We start from the raw sequence: 21410 nt of genomic DNA, 5'->3' as shown, positions 1-21410 counted from the left end.
TTAATCTTAAAATGTAGAGCCCTCAAATAACTATTAGTTACAGTTTCTATTACCGCTGCAATTATAAATATAACTCCTTTATTCTCGCTTTAAAAACACATACACGAAAATAATATTGTTCCTTTCAAACTGCGATAACTCAAAATGTCAGTGAAATGTGAGAGACTAGACATGTTCTTTCCGTGTACCCTTAATTTTATAATAAAATTTACCGTCTTTTTCTACTGATTGATTTGCCGTTCTATACTCTCGTTTTTGTGTTTTCAGCATTCGCATCTTAATTTTATCATATTTGTTGTTTGTTTAGAACTGAAGTAAATAATATTTTCTCTTGGTCTGTGAATAGCCATATTTTCCGCTAGCAGGGCAGTAGGTCTGAATGATGTCAAAGTATGGTTACTTCTTCGTGAACCGCGGCGGCCGGTCGTGCTGTCGCCGCAGCCTCGTGGGTGGCTCGTCCGTGTATAATCGCCGGTCCCGCCTCTCTTCGGCGTCCGTTCTTAACATTGCTCCCTGTAAAAATGAAAGTGCGATGTAAACGCCAATTTAGGTCATTCTACAGAAATCTCATTCCTCTGGCTGGTCAAATACCTATTTACAAATTCCCAGGAGATGCCGCTTTATTAACATTTCATTTTAGGTGACTATATAACCCCAAGCCCCCGGCCAAGCCCAGTGCCAAGTTCCATCTACAGCTGCTGAGCGGAATCTCCTGGGATTTTGCGAATAGGTATAGCCAGGGTAATGAGATTGCTGTAGAATGACCCATTTACAAGGGACGAGTTTCTGGTAGGTACGTTCTGTCGTAGATACTATTGTGTAATATTGACGTCTAAAGTGGTCTAATATATCAAACACACACAAACATATGTGTGTATGTATAGCAAAGGTGTGTTACGATATATTTTGCCATATTGGCCGTGACTATCTATTTGATATTGATTGTAGTTAACATATGGTGATTATTTTTTCTCTTACTACAATAATTGTAACTTCGAGGCGAGAAATTAAGGGTTGCTTTCCGATTCGCTGGATTTTTGTTTCGTCGGATTCTCGTAAACTCAGATTGTGACGTCCTAAAGAAAATCCGGCGAAACAGGAATCCGGCGAAACAAGAATCCGGCGAATCGGAAACTAACCAAATTAAGAAGTAAGGTCACGCAAATCGACCTACCGCAAGTTTTGAGAAAAAGGGTTAATACAGAGAAACAGTCTGTTTTGACTGGTCAGACATAACTGCAACAACGTTGAATGAGGAAAACGGAAAAGTAATGATATCGCCTCGAAATACATCTGTACAGTTACCTCACCTCAAAAAATATGTGGCTCTACAAATAAGATCTTGTCAGATATTTCTGTGGCAGTCGTTGTGTACTGTACTATAGCAAGTGACTGTATAAGTATTTTAATATTTTATTACAGAAATACAGAAATACAGACTTTATTGGTAAATATAAACAGTACACTTTACACGTCATAAACACTATTGAGTACTTAATTATAACCTTATCATTAGATATAAGTAACAAACAAGTAACATTCTAACATTATTAGTAGGTAGGTAGGTAATAGAACCTGTTTTCGAACGGTGCTGGGTCAATTACTCACCGGCGCACTCGTAAAGTCAGCAATACGATACAATACGGTTCTAGTCGAACATTGTCATTCGTGGGCATTTATTATGGAATGATATTTGACTTCCTTCCTGGTACATTTAAATGGTCGCGTAACTTTGTTCTGGCGTTATTTTATAAATATAGTTAGGTACATTGAATATCTTCCTCTTATCAGCGAATGAAGGACTAACATTCGCATAATGGAATAAAATATGTACAAAATGAAAACATGATGTAGCAGTCTGCATGACGAGAATAATAAGAAAAGACAGATACCGACTTATATTATCTGCCAAATTCAAATGACGAATTTGAGTTCGAATTGACACACCTAGTGAAATCAATTAATCTTTTATCTATACCTGGTTTTCTTTAGCACTAGAAAAAAGGATAAACAATTGACTTCATTTTTACAGCAAATACCCATGTAACAATTACATAGCAAGGATATATATTTACATTATTTTGGTTTCATAAGTAATAATTAAAAAAAGCGTTTTTAATAAAAAGACGTCAAGATTGTTTACCATTTCTCTAATGCTAAAAAAAAAACACGAAATATAGATATCAGAGCGGCCACAGATGTAACGATATGAGATTTGTTTTAGGTAATACATGCATGAGACATTGCCGCTCTCTAAATTGAGAGATACTTACAAGGTCAGTATAACCTATAACTTATTGGCTTTTTTACCAAAATATGTTTAATTTCCTATTTCCGTAATTTGATTCAAATTCAGCGACCGACTTTGGTAAACGACTGGTGATTGGGAAGAGAACTATACCTTATGCTCCTTCCTTCTTGCCCGTGGGCTTTTTGGCTTGGTTGCCGCGGTCATGAGGTCTCCAGCTGATCGCCGCTCCGCCACCTGGTGGTCGACGTTACAGGGACAACTAGACAAACAAAAAAATCAAATGTGTAGCGAAATACCACTGATATAGAAGCTCTGGTACAGTCACCTGCAATTATATCTTCAAAGGCCGCAAAAATATGTGACACACTCTTATGACTACAAATAAGATCGTGTCAGATATTTATGCGGCCATCATTGTGTAATATGTTATTGCAGGTGACTGTACTCCTGGGTTGGATATCTGCGTCGTTCTGCTACAACGCATTTAGCGAATTGTACGAAACATCAGTAATAGGTAGGTACCACAAAGTCCAAAAGTAGGATTACAAATCAAAAATAAAGACGATGGAATCTCCTCCCCTATAACAAGTATGTGTACTGCCCTTTGCATAATTTTAAAGGGGAAGTTTATTGCCCAAGTATTTATGTAATCCAACAAATACTGCTCTGTGTAGTAGCGTTCAACCAACCATGTTCGTCAAAAATTTCAAAATATATTTTTTATTTCCAGCACCCGTACCACGAGTCACTGACAGTGTCAACACTGACATATACGCCAACGTCTACGTAATTTACTTTCTATACATCTCGCTCGATCTAATATGTCAGTACGAGCGAGATGCATAGAAAATAAGTTACGATCACGCTAGCGTTTATGTCAATGCCAACCTGTTGGTAGCCACACTGTTAGCGGCGTGGCAGTAGCACTATTAAAAATGTAAGCTTACCTATAAACATATTTGAAATGGTTAAATCATGTTCTGCCCAATCGACGGCGGCGCAGAGTTCGTTAAGGTCTTTTTGCACTTTGTCTCTTCAGCGGTATCTAGGATGTCCAAAAGGTTTTGGCCTTTTGGTACGCCAGAATACGTCCACCACCCATCCGGACTACGTGCTCGAGCCATCGGAGTCTGGCAGTTTTCGTTTCTCCGATGATATTCGGTCCGGACACCAGATTTTCAATATCCTGGTTGCTACGGAGTCTTCAGGTTCCATCTACACACACGCAGCGTCACGCACATACGAATAAAAGGAAAAATAAAAACATACAAATAGAGATTTCACCTGCAATCGTTTTGTGGAGTCTCTCGTATCGGCAGCGTCTTCACCTCGGACAAATTAGCAGGCGTACTTCTGCATACCGCTTCTCTCACTTCTTCGAGCCGCCGCTTCTCTTGGGCCACTTTACGATCTAATTCTGCCACTGAAAACACAAACAAATAGATTAAACTGAATATATATATATATTACACCGTGTTTTTTTTTCGTTAATTTAAAGCGTGCATTTCTGAGCTTATATCAAGTGCTTTCTCAGACACCGGTATAATTATTGATTCCCTCCGAAATCGAGTTCATTAAAGTCTGTTTTTTTTATTCTGTAGACTAAAATGACGTTTCATGTGTAGACATTTCTTATTACCACCTGAAATGTCATTTCAGTCTCCGGAATAAAAAAACAGAATATAGATAACTCCATTTCGGAGAGATTCAATAATATATTTTTTTGATAAGGTCCCTACGCGCGGCGCGTGTACACTTGCCTGTTTACATATTGATTAGTGTTTAGTACGAGTTCATATTATTATATTTGCTACTAAACGTGTGCTATCTCGGACGATCGATGTTCGAAATGACATTGATATGTCACAGTTTTCAATTGTTTAGTTGAGTTAAATGTAATGCCCGTGTCGTGTTACAACAACGCTATATGCAACATTTGATTACTTTTTATAATAAATATATAATTATTATTATTTATTTATTAACTATGCCATTTAGTTTTCTTAAACGTACTTAACCATACCCCGACAGTCCTACAGTCGCGGTATATAGGTACTGGCAGACAACGCACAACCTAAACTTGAAATTTGATTTATTATATTCTTCAAATGGATGCTCAAGCTCAACCCCATATTCTGGTACAAATGGAGTTAAAAGTTTAAAACGACTACCTCGCAAGATTAGTTTAAACCTCATTGACCCTCAATTTATCGTAATGATTTTGGTTAGGCAAAAAAGGATTGAGCACGGGTTTAAGAACTATGAAAACTACATGTATAATTATTACATACTATGTTGTTGCGTAAATTTCTGTTTCTTAATTAACTCAACTTCTAAAGAGGCAAGTTTCTTCTGAAGTGCTTCTTCCTTGTAGAGCTTCTGTTTCCAAATACGACACACTTTGAGATGCAGGAATGACAACTCTTGGGTATCCAAGGCCTGGTAAAGTAAATTCACTAATTAATTTCTTGAAATTATGATAAGGTAAAACGGCTAAAAAAAGGCTATGTAAAACTCAAAAGGTACTACACAGATTTTGATGTGGTTTTCGCTTAACACATTTTCTGCCCCCAACGCACATGTGTGCGTTCACCGTCATACAAGTTTGTTCCTAGGCCACGCCCCCTGGCAGTGAATGCGTTAATATACAATTATACATATACCCCCTTAATCATAAACGTCTACTAAAGTTGACAAGCCGCTAATAATCGTTTGTCCCTTTCCGACGTATTGGTATGATGGAAAGGGACAAACGATCATTAGCGGCTTGTCAACTTTAGTAGACGTTTATGAATAAGGGGGACAGTACCTACATATAGCTATTCCCTGTAGATCAACATTACTGTAAATGATCTTATTGCCTGTGTTATTTTGTGAAAATATTTAATTAAAATAAATATATGGATTTAGATCGGATGAACAATTAAGTGAGTCGAGATGAGTTAAGATATATTGCGACTCGTTCTAAACATTTCTATGTCTGAAGGAAATAAGGAATTTAACAAGATACAGTTTTCAAAATGAAATCTTACACACTATGCTGTTTTACACTATTGTTTCTTACATCTATATAACCATTTGTGATCTTCGTAGCAATATATTTCAGGTAAGTCGTCTCAGCCAGTTTCCTCTGCTCAACATCGACTTGCTCGAATATGTTTCGGATAGTGTCCGAAATGTTGATGTCCAAGGAACAGGTGCAAGGACCAGTTGCCCGCATTTTAGGCTTCACGTCGTACGCTTCAAGAGCAGTCTTAGTAAGCACCTTTGTGTCAGAATGTTGTTTTGTCCTCGGTTTTGTGACTTCAAGAAAACCTTCGCATTTAGTTGGTATCTAAAAATAGTATGATGTAGGTATTAACATTGACTGAGTAATAAAAATACGCCTTATCGCCTCTTTCTTTATGTATTTTTCACTAAATTTCATAGAATTTCATGAATTTCATATACTGTCAACCATATGGCCTTAGAAAAAAAGAGAAGGAAAAAACAGGAGTTCCGAATTGCAATAAACTTTTAATTGTATTACCGTTTCATAAAACACACTCAACAAGAAGTCATAGGAAATATTACGCGTAACTCTGCGTAGGAGGCGCCACTGCCACAATCTGAGGGTCTATTTCGAAACAAGAAAATCGAAATTTCGTTGTCTAACATCTCTGTCATTCTTGCATCTTCTGAAAACTTGTCAAAAACCTGCGGGGCTACCGCGAAAACCGAAATTCGCAAATTGCGGGGATCTTTCTCCTTTACTCCAATGTAGGCGTAATTAGAGTGACAGAGAAAAATGCCCGCAATTTGCGAACTTTCGCGGTTATAGCCCAGTTAAAGGTACAGTATGTATAGGTATAAGTTACTATGGTTCACTAAAAAGGCTAGTCCTGCATTCTGGTGGCAGAACATTGCAGTAATATCCCCTATTGCCAACTGACTTAATTCTAACTTCAACAGACCACAAGTGAATGTAGATACTTACCTCATCCAGTAATGTAGAGCTATTTAGACTCATTTTTGATTTAAGTGACATACATTCTTTTTCAAGCTTTTCGGCTTTGCGCATTGCTTCTATGCTCATTGTTCTTAAATTTTCAACTTCATTTTCATGAACTCTCATAACATCGCGCAAAGTTTCTTCGTGAATACTCTGTATACTCATAACACCCTGATTGTGCTCGTTTATTATATTTTTTATGTGCCTATCGTACTGTATTTTTATTGCTTCAATATGCATTTTATGATCTTTTTCTGCGTCTTCTACAGATTTCCTTAAATCGGCTATAAGTTCTTCATAATATTTATTATTTGTATCTAAGTTTACCATTACGCTTTGATCGAGAGATTTTGGACGACTTTTTCTAGCTTCACCAGTAATATCGTTTTTGTTAAGCGCTATCCATGGCTGAATCCTGTCATTGGCATATCTTTCGTCACTCATAGTTGATAATACATAGCTACCTGAATTTTCTGCAGGATCAGGCTTCAATGAATTCAAAATATACGTAAGTGCAAAATCACTTCGCCTTCCTTCCACGCTGTTATCATTATTACTATCGTCACCTAAGTTAGAACTACTTTTTGAAATTTTAAGAAAAACATCGGCTTCTAAACGTGCCAGGGCATCGTGGTGGGATTTATTACTTTCACTTTTTTTCTCTTTAAAATAACCAATGCTAACATCAGAGCCCACGTTACCAGTATTTGTTTTGGGTTTCTTATCAGATACTAAGCGACCCTTGTGATGTGGTTTATCATTTCCGCTTAGTACAAGTTTTTGCTGTGGTATTATGCTACGATGTTCTTTCCTTTTTTTCTCAGTTGCCAAATAATCTTTGTTGCTTTCACGGGACACTAAGCCTTCTAAAGGATCATCATATACAATTTCTTTTTGTGACGCTCTACGCTTTGATTTTAGCAAATTAAGGTCTATACTATCGTCAGATTTTCCAAAGCTCTCTAGTTTAACATTGTGTTCTGAAGTTTTGGAAGTTGATGGGTTGTTTTTATCATCGGCTATAAAACGGAACGATGCTGCGTCATTTTTGAAACCAGATTTTTGTAGTTTTTCCACAAACGTGAAAATTTGTTGTGGCTTTGTCACTCTCACTTTACGGTCTTCGTAAACAATAAATTGACCTGGACTCTCATTTGCTTTTTCAGCAGGTATTCTACTGTCTGACGGACTGCTAGATTTACTTGATGATGAATCTTTCGAGGGTAATTCTATAAAACTGCGTGACCTCATATATAAGTCATCAGCATTTGAAATAGTTGGCAGTGATGTTGTGCCAGATTTAGTATCGTGTTCGCCAGAAGACGGAATCTGTACCATTGTATCGGATAAGGATTCCTGTATTGGATGACTGTAAGTATCAAGAGTAAAAGAATCTAAAGAATTATAATCATTGTCTGTAGTAGTTACATAAGAATTACTCTCAACTGCTACTCGAGGTAAATTAATCTTTAGTTTCAATTTTGTTTCATCAGTTTCTTTTTTATTTGAATGTAATGGAATAGTAAGACTCTCAAATTTCACATTTGTTTTAACATGTTTCCTTTCGCTATTATCACTTTTCTTCCCAGCTATTTCCACATGCTTTTCATTTTGAGATTTCGATGTTGCTTGGCGCTCACTATAATTTTCAGTGGGTTTAACTACCTCACTAATGTTAATATTACTTTTCTTATTTGTATAAACTCCATCGCTTTTTTGCCCGTCTTTAGTCTCTAATGAATTTTCATTTTGAATACTGATACCGATCAATTTAGATGAAGTTTTTATGCCATCCGACGGACTGTGATAGATATCGACCAAACCTTCATTACTCGTGCGAGTACCCACATCTTCTTGTGTGTTATAAGAATCATTGGACTCGGAGAAATTATTAATTATCTTATGTGATTCATCAACGTATGAAGTATTACTTGCCGATATAGAAGGTATCGAATGGTGTTCTAATACTCCTGGACCAAGTCGTTTAATTTTATAATCTAAATAACTGGTCCTGACTAAATCAAACGTCGGCGTGGTTTCTGCTGCTAAAATTTGGACCTCATTAACTAATGGGGGTTTATGTTGAGGTAACAGGTCATACATTGGTTTGATAGAATCCCTATGTCCAGATTTATTCATTTTTGTTAAATCATATTGAACCATTTCATCTGAACTTTTAGTTGTAGAACCAGTTAAATCAAAGAATGAATGCTGCACATTATCTGTCTGCGATGAAACATCTTTGTAATTATCTGAATCTTTTTTTCGTGAGGCTTTATTGGTCCATTGGGCTTTGGCCAAATTATCAAAATTTAACTTTATTTCAGAAATCTCTTTAATTTTACTATCTAATTCAGCGATAAGATTTTGTATAATGCTTTCCTTTTCATCATTCTCAGCCGTACTTTTGCTAAGTTTTTCTTGTAATTCACTGATATTAGAATGAGCGACCTGATACAAACCTTTAAGGGACTGAATCTCATCTTGTAGAGTCTGAATATATTTTTCTGTGGAATCATGGATTTTATCAAAAAGAAGTTGTTGGTTCGACATTTCAGCACGTAAATCTTTGATTATATCCCCATCTTGCGATATTTGCTTATTTAATTCATTTTTCAGGTCAATTAATTGTTCTTCCAAACTATTTTTTTCTTTTATTACTTGTTCTTTTTCATTTAGTATCCTTTGCTTCTCATTTTCGAAGTATGTTTTAGCTTCGTCGGCTTTGTTTAATACCAACTGCGATGAAGCTTGTACTTTAGCTATTGTTTGTTCTAAAGATAATGTTTTTGCATGTCTTGCCTCGAAAGCTCTTCTAATTCTATCAATCGAATGCAAAATGCGTCCTATCTCACAATCATCTGAATTAAGTTCGCTGTCACCAACGCTTAATGTTTCGAGTTGTTTAATGTCAGTAACTATTATTTCTCGATCATTCTTTAAATCTTCAATTTCAGATAAATAGTTTTGCTTATTTTTAGACGTTAGTTCATACTGCGAGTTTGTCATGGATAATTGGTCTTCTAATTTAGATTTACTTTGCTGAAGGACTGCTAATTCCAATTTCAAATTGTGCGATGCTTTAGAATCTGTGAATAAGATAAAATACATGTATTAGCTCTTTTTCGTGAAAATATCTTCGTTTTTTTGCTACGATGGCTAATAAGTACAATACGGCATACGATTTCCCATGTAATTTAAGCATGCCGTAAAATGAGAGCGTAACTTAGATTGTATAGGAGCGGCTTTTCGGTTCGTGTGACGATTAACAATATATCCGGACTTTAGTATTAAGGCAATGAGCACTTAGCGAAAGGCCGTGCGTGCCCGGGATCGCGGATATCATTGTTATTGAATTGTTATTGTTAGTTAGTTTTGACAAAAACACATTTTAGGAGCATTTTTCGTGTTAATTAGCCAGCCACACATATCCGTATTGACATTATTTATACGACGTTTGACAGCACCATACATTGTGGTAGGTATATAGGTATCTGTATATCAATGAGGATATAATTAGATAGAGCGGTACTGTCATAGTAAATTTTGTAACCGCTGTAAATTCACTGCCATCTATCGACATACTTTAAAACTAAAAATGAAGATTTATAAAAATACGTTAAAATGTATTTAAATATGGATAAATGATTTTTTTATTTGCATTAATTATTTTTATATGATTTTGACCCATGTTCTTCCATTGATATGCGTTAAAATTATAAATAACAAACAAAACCGTCAACGCCCTCTATACGAGACTAGGCCAAAACTAGTGGCGCCCTCTGATCGAGAATCAAATTTTCGTGATTTTTGAGGCACGTTTTTTCCTTAAACTGTATCCATCTATTACGGAGTTATATCTATCTATGCTGTAAATGAAAGATTAGTACTTGACAGCTCCCATGATTTCCACATTAAAAGTTTTTACAACAGTAATGGTAAACACCCTATATTCAATTGTATTTATAGTGTAAGCTTGAAATGCTGGTAGCCCAAAAATATGTCGACATTTTTTTATTGTTGATAATTTTAAGTGTTTGTGTTTAGGTAAATATTGAAACTTAAAAAAGTATATTTAAAAGACAGTACGTTTTGTTTAAAAAATATATTGCAATTAAGGCCTAGTGGGTAGTGACTCTGCCTGTGAAGCCGATTGCCCTGGGCTCGAATCCCGGTAAAGGTATTTATTTGTGTGATAAGCACAGATATTTTTTCCTGAGTCATGGGTATTTTCTATGTATTTAGGTATTTGTATATTATATATATCGTTGTACCCACAACACAAGCCTTCTTGAGCTTATTGTGGGGCTTAGTCAATTTGTGTTAGAATGTCCTATAATATTTATTTATTTATATTATTTATAGTGGACCAAGCTCCGATTGCATGGTATTTGCAATGACAAAGTGTGATAGTCATCATTTATTCTATGAAAATATTACGTTTATAATAACAATTCCTGACTTTGTTTTGTTCAAGTCGGTGCAAAGCTAGCTTGACGGACTCTAGAGACCATGACAAAAAACCGGCCAAGTGCGAGTCGGACTCGCGCACGAAGGGTGCCGTACCATTAAGCAATAAACGGCAAAAAAAATCACGGTTGTTGTATGGGAGCCCCACTTAAATATTAATTTTATTGCTTTTAGTATTTGTGGTTATAGCGGCAACAGAAATACATCATCTGTAAAAATTTTAACTGTCTAGCTATCACGGTTCATCATACCGCCTGGTGACAAACAGACGGACGGACAGACAGACAGGCGGGCAGACGGAGAGTGGAGTCTTAGTAATAGTGTCCCGTCCCAGTCACCAAGACTTTTAAAACTTACGATGTGCCTCTATCTGCTTGCGTGTTTGCTCGATGCTAAGATTTGTGTTTTTAATGTCGTTGCCAGCATCGAGGGCTCGCTCTAACAGATACTGCAGCTTTTGCACTTCGACTTGCAAAGCGTTGATATGATTCTGCATAGCCGCTATCTTGTGGTCCCGTGCATTCATCTCATCTTCAAAATTCAGAATTACTTGTTCCTATTATAAAATAAACACACTATTAGTAAGTAACCCCTTTTTATTACGTTACTTTACTTACGTTCTTATTGATTTTGTTCGATAAGCACCTAACTTACACTACATTGACCTACTAACACGAAATACCTAAGATACAAGTAAGATACAAATATGTTAGAGCCAGTTACAATTTTTGCTTATCTTTTTGTTTTCTTTTCTAAACCATGATTGTAAAGCCTGACCAGACCATATGTTATATGATCATTGTCAAGAGGGCGCTGCTCATTCTCATGTATAGGGTGACAGTTCAGTATAGTATGAAAAAATTAGTTTCAGTGAAATTTCGCAACATGGCGCGTGATCATATATTCCTGGTCAGGCTTTATATTTATAATATTTAAGTAAAATAAATCTTATCTTATCCTTATCTTATCTTATTACTACTGACTCTGTGTGAGCTACCTCTATAATATATAGACCTCTCGAACCTTCACGGTTTCGCGATTTTGAGACATTTACAAAAGCTGAATCTATAAAAACATCTTTCTCGAACCTGCTCACCAATTTCACGAGAATCAGTTGACAAATGTGACCTTTAGATGAGAACATTCGGACAGCCGGACATACAAAAGCTTTTTTACCCAAGCAAAAAGACGAAGCCTTTCTAAGCTAATTTACCGATTGACAGCGAAGTGAAATGTGAACCTTTTTAAACAGTTATTACACGAAGTAACCAGAGGGATTACCGCGAAGAATCATCTCTCTATCATTTTTGCATCAATATGCATTATATATTTTCGCTTTAATGAGCGATAGAAAAGCAGGTGAAGAAATTTCACACTCTGTCTCACACTAATTATTTTGATTACCGATTCGTCCAATTTATGTAGCAACTCCCGTATCTCCTTTTGGGCATCACTTTTTTCAATTCTCATTTTTTGGATTTCTTTTGTTACCTCAGCTAGGGGTTTATATTCTGAGGGGCTCGATTGCATAAGCTGAAACATGTTTTTATTGTATTATTTGATAGTAATAATACAAAAATAATTGTGTATCATAGACCTAGCATTACATAGATCAGCTATACGCGTGCGCCCGTGAGGGACAGAACATACGCAATGCGACAATATGATTGGTCGGTTAGATTTGTAGCCCACCATAAACCATACTAAATTTACGGTGGGGAATAAAAAAATGTGAGACTGTGACAAGGACAAACAATAACAGCGCTTTCTCTGCTACTCCTACTGAAAGATACATAAGACTATCCCGTTCGGTCATTTCCCCTCACCCCTCATGACCGATCAAGTTATACTAGATTCATGTTGTGTATTGATAGCTTTAGTCTCCTAAACCTGATCTATTCTATATGGATGTGAAACGAATCTAATGGCATCCTCATAATATTATTGAGACATCCCTTATATGGTGTGGGCTCTAGGGCATTAAAATTTGAAATAGGTTTATTCATAAATACAAACTAGTAAAACATGACCCTCTCTCATATAGACGAAACAATGTAGCTTTTTATAACTAGCTCCTAATAAAGACTTTATCTGCATTGTTATTGATCTTTGTTATATACCTCATTGCGTGTATTGACTAACACCTTCTCTAAATCATTGTTGTGGGCCAAAAGGTCGTCAGTTCTGCTCTGCAGCTCCCTCTTCTCTTCTTGTACTTTTTGGAAATCTAATAACTGAGCATCTAATTCTTTCTGCAATCTTTCTTTTTCTAATTTTATCGCACCATGATCTGTTTTTAAGTTTAGAAGTTCGTTTTCTAATTTGTTGTGAAATTGCAATTTTTCAATTAAGACAGAGCTTTCTCTCCTGCATCTATCCAGTTCAGTTTGATGTAGCTCATTTTCATTTTCTAATGTTTTTATATTATTAGTTGCTTGTAAGTGATAAGATTTTAAAGTATCGAGCTCTTCCATCAATGATTTGTTTTCTTCTATTTTACAGTCTAAAATATTGTGCATATGGTTAAGTTCTTGTTCTTTAATTTTAAAACTATGCTCCAACTCTGCCTTTTCTTTCAATAATTCAGCTATGGCTTTCTTCAAATCCAATAATTCGTATTCAAGATTAGAAAGTCTTGCAGATTCAATTTTCAACGCCTTGTTTTCTTCCTGCAGTTGATTTATTTGCTGTTCTAATAGATCGTTGTTAGAATATAGTCTTGTTAACTCGCCTTGGATAGACTCAGATTGCTTTAAAAGTTCTCCACTTTCTTTTTTATTCAGCTTTATTGAGTATATTGCACTTTCCAGTTGAGAAGCTTTTTTTCTTAATTCTTGTTCCAGCCCATTTTTTTCTTTACTTAATTGTTCAAATGCTTGTTTTAAATTCATAAATTGTTGAGAAATATCTTCTAGTTCAGATAATTTTGTCTCCATTAATGAGCTCTCTCTTTTAGAAATTTCTAGATTTTTTTTATTACAGGTATCTTCATTTTGCAGGTGATTCAAGTCACTTTTAAGCTTTTCGTTTTCTTCCAGTTTTGCCTTCAGAAGTATTTTCAATGATTCATATTCACGCATTTTCTGTTCTATTTCATTTGATAGATCTTCTTGTTTTTGAACAAAGTCATCGTAGTCTTTAACCTTTCTCAGTAATTCCTGACTCTCTTGTCGTGATAAGTTTACCTGATCTTTATATTTTTCACCCAATAATTCAAGTTGACTGCAGACATTTTGATTTTCATCTGTCAATTTGTGTATTTCTAAAGACTTTATTTTAATCACGCCCATGAGATTTTCAACAGCATCGGACTTATCCTTAATTTCTTTTCGTAATGCAATGTTTTCATTCATACATCTATCTTTTTCCTTTTGAAAGCTATCGATATATTCTTCATATTGCTGATTCTGTTTAAACAAGTCTTCGTACGCGGCTATAAAAAATAAGTTTGGTAAAGTAACAAGTACCTACATGGTTCATTTTGTTTTAATACAAGGGCTGATTTTGTAACTAATCTACTAATACTATCGGGAAATTTATAGCTTTATCTTGCAATCTAAAAAAAAGGAAAGATTTTTATGACTAAATTAATAAAATAGGTAGGTACAGTTGCCATCAGATATATCCGAGCGGCCGAAGTGCTCAAAAATATCTGAACACGCACTTAACGCCTTGACAATAGAGGCGTGTTCAGATATTTGTGAGCACCTTGGCCGCTCCTGTACATATATCTGATTGCGACTGTACGATTTCCACCGAACGGACGGAGTCGGCGCTTATTTCACATTTGTACGGCCACAAGCCGGTTTGTTGCTCGCGAACGCGGACGGCTCCGGTCATACTCCATCGCTTCTGCCATACATATAGGTACATTGAAAATGCACTCCGGCGCGACGCGGCCCGACTCCAACCGGTCGGTGGGAATCGTACAATAGTCAGCACCAATAGCAGCGGATGAAACAACGCAAGTGGAATATTTGTCCTAATAGAGATATGTCTCTACAGTTCCTGTTCAATATATATGTAGTTATACCGGGTATTTCCTGTAACAGGAGCATTAAATTAAGCTGTAGCCTGTACTCCTTAAACTGATCAACATTTGTTCAGCAACTTTTAAAAATAACTTTTGTTTTGATTTTTATTACACTTTAAAGTTTATTCTAAGACGCAATGTATTGCAAAATTTGTTATGTTTAAAGGGTGACAAGCAACGTAAAAGTTTCTGAACAAATGTTGGTCGGTTTGAGGCGTACAGCCTCTAGTTTAATTTATTGTTCCTCTGTTACAGGAAACACCGTGTATATGATACTGACTTAAATAAGTACTTATTGGTAACGATGATAATTGATCAAAACTATCCTAAGTCTTTCCTCGGGCCTCTTCAAACTTTTTTCATATCAAATTTCATCTAAATCGATTTAGCCATTTAAGCGTGAAGAGGCAACAGACAAACAGACATAGTCGCTTTCGCATTTATAATTTATAATATTATAATGTACGCAGCGATGATTTATTTCAATTCCGTAAAACTACCCAAAGATAGTCCAGTACTACAAGTACTACAACTATGGCCACTAGTTACAGATGTAGTGCATAAATATTTTCCATCGTATTTTCACGGGAAGTTACGAACGTGCCTTGCTATTTCAGTCAGTCTCGGTACAAAAAGTACTGACATTGACTGAACTAGCATGACAAATATGCTTACATTACGTTCCTCTATTACATTAGGTAAATATACATAATTATGTTTTAAAATGACGCTATTTAAAGAGTAAATAAATATTTTACCTCTCCACTTAGCGATTTCCGCTTCCAACTCGTTGATGCGAGACATTTTATCCTGAAATTCGTATTCTATATCCTGATATTGTTTTAGTTGCTCTTTTAATGACTCGTTTTCTTTAGAAAGTGAAGTATCTTGAAGAGGTATCTTAAAACAAAGTAAAAAAATATGTTTAGCAAAAATATCAAATACTTGTAAATATCTTAATATAACTTTACTTTCGTACATTTTCAGGCTGTTGTTCAAGAAGTTTCACTATTTGTGAACTTAAACTTTTTATCTGCTGATCTTGGCACATACATTTACATTCAGATTCCTGTAGTTGGCATTGTAGGTTATTTTTGTCTTTTTCAAACGAAACATATAATTCATTTAATCTTTTTTCGAGGGACATGTTTTGAGTTCTCAGTTCATCTATCGCATTAGCTTTTATATGATTTATTTCTGATTCTGCCTTTAATTTTGTTTCTAACCCAGATGATTCTTCTGCAAGTACTATATATTGTTGCTTTAAGCTATCTAAATCTTCAGATCGTTTTCGGTAATGTTCTTTCTCATTCCACAGTGAATTATATTCCTTTAATTGACCTCGTAAACGTTCTAATTCCAATTCCAAATCTTCATACTTTGCACATCGTACTCGTATGCAATCAGTTTCATGCTTTAAATTTTCATAACAGTTCAACAAATCTTCATAGCATTCCTGAAGATCTTTAATACGTTTTTGGTTCTCTTCATTAATAAGAGAAGGTATGTCAAACACCTGTTTCTCAGTGTCACTATCAGAATCATCGTTCTCATCAGGTGTGCTTTCTTTGCTTAGTATTTCTTTCATTTCAACATGCTCCATAATATCAGCTACTAGTTGGGATCTTTTTGTTGAATCTGAACTCATGCATTCAGATGGCGTTAATCGATAACTGAGTTCCATTTTTGTGCTAACGTCGGCGTAGTAACAAGGGCAGTCTTTTGCGCTGGTGCATTGAAAGTCTTTCGAACACGGCGCAACCAACGCGAGGCAGAACTTCTCAAGCACCTTCATCTTAAACAGGATTTTCCCTTTTATATCGATGCAGCGAATGTCCTTGCCAGCTGTCTGCAAAAGCGGTTTATTAATAACTCTATTTAACGTTTAATAGCATTTCTACTCGACGACAACGTACTCAACGGACCATAAGGTTAAGATATTGTCTGTACTTAGAGTTTTGGGATAGAACCCCGAAGATTTTCTCTAATGCCGTGTAGATGTGCGCATAAATTCCAAATGGCTCGCAGATATCATTTTCCATTATCTGAAAATATTTTGAATGTAAGGCGAGTACCTACAATTAATATTGTTACCTCATATGACTACATTAGTTAACCCATAAATAATATTAAAATTACTAACCGCTAATGAATTACGCATGGCGTTCAACTTAGCATCTTTTGATATAATTTGTTCTTTCATTTCGTCTATTCTTGGGTCTTCTACAGCTATAATAGGAAATTGCAGCCATAAAGTTACTTTATTTTGAATAGTCAAGAACATGTACCTTATGGCTCAAACTAATACAACGAGAAAAATCGACATCGGATATATATTCTTGAATGTACTTTTTTCAGAACGAACAAATGAATCAGTAGATCCTTACTTAAGTACTTACACACTTACGTACTCTAAGGGCCAGCTGCACCAACCTCACTTGAGTCCCGGACAACGGCAATCGGCAGTGAACTTCCCAAATAACAATTTAGCGAAAGATTTAATGATGACAGGTGGTTTGGTGCAACCGACCCAAGAGCCACATTAATATTATGCAGCAATGCGTGATGCGTGCTTTTTTTTACAAAATATGTCAAATTATGAAACTTTTGCAATTTTGAGACCTTCCTGAAGGCACATCAGTAAACTCACATACGCTCGCGTCGCATGGGCACACTAGGGACGTCTGGTTGCCTTGCGTCGCCAAATCTTTATCTAGCATCACAGTCCACTATTGAATGATAAAAAAAGATTAATTGGTTGTTTTTCACAAAACATGAGGTGCCCTCAAACTCGAAGCTACAATTTTTAGACTTTACACATCGTATATAATCAATGTATCATTGATGATACTAAAATTAGTAAATATGTCGTAAGAAATTGTCATAAGAAAAATTAACTACACGTAGGTATGAATTTAGGTAATTTAAATGGTTTATTTATAATTTTATTTTGTATAAGCATACTAATAAATAATAATAATTCGTAGAGGATGTTTATTGCATAACATTTTTCATTTTAGTATAGTTTTTTCTAGTTTGTAGGTGTATTGTATATTTAAAAAAAAAAACAAATAAATACTTTAAAAAAACTTACTGCATCTCCACGCGATCGGTCAGACTAAAACAATTGAATTTTTTTATTATTTAAATAATATTACTTCATATTAATTTCTTTTTTAATACAAATACTTACTTCGGCTCCTTTCGATTTAATAGACTGAAAGCAATAATTATAATTAGTTGTATGTGAGACAGATATGAAAAAGTAGTTATGTAATTAAAAAAATAATTAAATATACCATGGGACTTTCAAATTAAATAAAAAGTAATTAAAATAAGTAATATTAAAAAAAGAATTTACCCAATTAGCGCTGTACTGAACCTGCAAACAACAAACAAAAAAGAATAAAACAATTCTACAGGTTCTACACACAAGCTTCGGTTTCTATCTGACGATATTTTAATAAAAATACTACCGTTAAACTCACACATAGATTAATATAATCGAAACACTTACGCTTTTCGACTTCCCAGTCTGAAAAAAGAAAACAATTTATGAAATGAGTTTTAGATGTAAAACTTCTACTCGCTTCAATTTCTTTACATTACAAATTCTAGCAACAAGGTAGGTACTAAACAAAGTAATATATAGGTACCTACGAGTACGTTACTTGAATGTTTATGCCAAATTTAAATGTTATTTCAAAATGTTTTAAAATGACACCGTAACTTCGATTGTAGAAGAGGAAAGGTGCTTGGGGCTTGGTGATTCGACACGACGAATTTATAAAAAAAACATCATAGAAGGGAAAGTTGAAGCAAAGAGGTAGAAGGGAAGACCAAGGAGAGCGTACATGCATCAAATAAAGGAAAAACTCAACTTCGTGTTGTCGTATCAGGCTGTCAAAAGAAGGCAGAGAGAACCGCCAAACATGGAAATTGCTCTACCGACAAATCTTACTCTTAATAAATGATGATGACGAACTTAGATTGTATGGTGACGGTTAGAAGATTCTTAACCCTATAGTCCGTAGCGGCAACATACTTTTTTTTTTTTTTTTTATGAAATAGGAGGCAAACGAGCAGACGGATCACCTGATGGTAAGCGATTATCGCCGCCCATGGACACCCGCAACACCAGAGGGGTTGTAAGTGCGTTGCCGGCCTTTAAGATGGGAGTATGCTCTTTTCTTGAAGGTCATCTACCACTTACTACTTGCCATCATACTTAAAATAAAACAAAACAAAAACGCATCTCTACTATAAGAATTACGGTTCGAAATCGAATGAGTAGAAAGGAATGTCAAATCAAATGGTTAAAGGGTTAGGTGTACCGATGTTCATGTTTTGTTTCTAGTACATTTTCATAGCACTTTGTACCATCGCATAAGCATGTACAAAAGGCATAAGGTCCACCGATTAACCGACAGTTAATAGTGTGCTGTTTGTACAGAGACTGATTCTGAGTTTTCAATTGAGTCGTGTCATTAGACATTTCGCACGCACTTATATTGGTGCGCGAGAGATGCACTGTGAGCCCTGTCGAGGTCGTAGCATAACAAAATGAAAACTATATATAACAAATTGTCTAATAAGAATCGGCCTCAAGCCTAATTATGGTGTTTACCTCAAACGATTCTGTCTCGAAGCCCTGTAAACAAGAAAAAATGATATTATTAGCTAGGTTTACCAAAGTTTTTCATGTACCCAAAGGTTATTTAGTTTCTAAACTTAAGTTTACCTGGGTATATAAAACTATGAAATCGGATTATATCGTATTATAAATTACGCGCGTATACGCGGTGTAATCCGATTTCATAGTTTTATTTCACTTTTTTTATTAATAAATTATTAAGAATATACGAAATAAACACTTACATCTGTACACGTTGACATATCCAGGTTCAAACACTGAAAAAAAATTGAGTTAGGTATCATTAACAAGTAAGTATGCACATTAGATATTTGAGGATTTATCTATGCATTTTTTTGTGTTTTGTGGTGCATTTCGTTTTTTCGTATTTTTATTATCGCAACATTCAGTACAAATATAAAACATGTATATAGGTACTTGCCACGTAAACCAACAGAACATAAACTTTAAAGGTAGTTATGAAAAAATTTGATAGCAGAATCTATAGTTTATGAAAACTTACCAAGTCGTCAAGGTCCTTATTAGCTTCTTTGATAGCTGCATGCTGAAATATAATAATCATTTATTATTTAGATTCTCGCAGTAATATCCGCCTGACCACTAAGTATGAGGACGGGACTGTTCTTAAGATAGGTTATTATAAAAAAACTAAAAATTTTGGAAGTTGGCTAATTGGTATACTACCTACATGTTTCTCAGGTAGGAAATGAGTACATAAGAGCATTATGTGCGATATATTTCACTATCGCGGTAATCGAAGACAATATTCTTAGGTAGGAAGTTGTAGAAATAAAAGATTAAGGTTTAAGGTTGAGAAAGTTAAGAAATAGTGCAAATTGCACTGCTTACAATTATCTTACTTTTTAAGAGTCCCCGGCACGCTCGGTTCTCCATACAAACGTAGTTACGCTCTCATTTTAAAACGAGTAGATAGTTTACGTAGAGTAAACGATTTTACGCGATTAAGTCCCGTGGAGATAAATAATAATGAGTAGATAGTTTGCTCTGAAACTTTGTACTTACAATAGGATAAGGTATATTTATGTCAGTAATTAGTTTATGTAGCTTCAGATAAAATAGTAAAAAAATACAGCGAATTTAAGTTTTTCATACAAAACTTGTTTTTGCTCTATTTCGTTTGTTTTATAAACTATACATATAAACCAATAATTATAGACCTAGATATACCTCATGGCATTGTATGTGCAAAGTGTCATTAGAATCCAACATGTAGTTTTAAAATGAGAACGAAACTCCGTTTGTATGGGAAGGTGAAATTCAGCCGAGCTTGCCGGGGACTTTTAAACAATATCATAGAACCATATAAAAGGGATGAAATTTTACTCACAGCTTTTGCGATTTCACATTTTTGTGCACAATCTAGATCCAGTTCGTCATAAGCAGCTAACATTTGTTCGAACTCCTCAATCTTGCGTTTTAGCCTGCCTACCTCCAAGTTCTTAGATGCCATAAGCGTGTCAACAATCACTTTCGTAGGCACATATTTCACTGGCACTGACAGATCGTTATTCCGTTTTATCAGCTCTGTAAGGTGTTCCGTCTTCGAGGACCCGAAGTGTGACCATGCTCTGGCGTCCGTGCAAGACGCATAAGCCTTTAACTTCCCTTCATTTCTCGGAGGTAAGTCACACAACTCCAAGTCATGGAATACGCGCTCTCTTTTTGTTATAAAGGACATCGTGACGCTTACTAGCCTTCTCCACTTACAATTAATATAATTTGTCTAAACATAAACAGTTCTGAAATAACTATTTTAATGTCTTCCATCCATTTAAACGAGACATTTTTGTATTGAAAATAACACCGTAAATTAATATATTTAGACTTATGGTAAATTGTATATGAAAATATCAAATGTTTTGAGCTGTCATAAATCGAGATGGAATGGCGGCTTGAAATGGAATGTGAGTTTCAAAATATTTGTTTTTTGATATGACATTTAGGAGCTTGATCGCTGACATTAAATATGTCATAGCTAAGTTGAAGATCG

General features: G+C 35.2%; 1 protein-coding gene across 4 annotated transcripts; it reads right to left on the bottom strand.

Moving 5' to 3' along the window:
* Positions 1–335: 335 nt before the first annotated feature.
* Positions 336–21307, bottom strand: LOC134740943 (kinesin-related protein 4-like). 4 transcript variants are annotated; one of them, XM_063673601.1, is made up of 21 exons: positions 20748–21307; positions 19902–19943; positions 19624–19656; positions 19373–19396; positions 18263–18280; positions 17939–17962; positions 17840–17863; positions 17396–17474; positions 16889–16974; positions 16671–16790; positions 15725–16594; positions 15504–15645; positions 12833–14145; positions 12117–12245; positions 11070–11268; positions 6228–9331; positions 5316–5585; positions 4543–4690; positions 3536–3674; positions 2402–2510; positions 336–513 (listed from the first exon to the last, which is right to left on the bottom strand). In XM_063673601.1, the coding sequence occupies exons 1-21, from the start codon at positions 21096–21098 to the stop codon at positions 397–399; spliced, it is 7341 nt and encodes a 2446-aa protein (XP_063529671.1). In that variant the 5' UTR covers positions 21099–21307; the 3' UTR covers positions 336–396. The 4 variants fall into 4 exon arrangements, with proteins under 4 accessions (XP_063529671.1, XP_063529672.1, XP_063529673.1 ...); XM_063673602.1 differs by lacking the exon at positions 17840–17863; XM_063673603.1 differs by lacking the exons at positions 16889–16974; positions 17396–17474; positions 17840–17863; ... (4 more) ...; positions 19902–19943; positions 20748–21307 and having other exon boundaries at positions 15725–16590; positions 16671–16786.
* Positions 21308–21410: the final 103 nt, after the last annotated feature.

The sequence above is a fragment of the Cydia strobilella genome, chromosome 4, assembly GCF_947568885.1.
Source record: "Cydia strobilella chromosome 4, ilCydStro3.1, whole genome shotgun sequence".
NCBI classification, from domain to species: domain Eukaryota; kingdom Metazoa; phylum Arthropoda; class Insecta; order Lepidoptera; family Tortricidae; genus Cydia; species Cydia strobilella.
The sequence above is the reverse complement of the archived record's forward strand: the minus strand, read 5'-3'. Positions and strand labels throughout refer to the sequence as shown.

Bases quoted from the DNA above. Each gene is read 5' to 3' on its own strand.
- LOC134740943 (XM_063673601.1), bottom strand. From the start codon at position 21,098: ATGTCCTTTATAACAAAAAGAGAGCGCGTATTCCATGACTTGGAGTTG. The intron at 19,944-20,747 runs GTGAGTAAAATT...ATTATATTTCAG, and splicing joins AATGTGAAATCGCAAAAGCT to CATGCAGCTATCAAAGAAGC. The intron at 14,146-15,503 runs GTAAAATATTTA...TATTTTTTATAG, and splicing joins GGAAATCGCTAAGTGGAGAG to CCGCGTACGAAGACTTGTTT.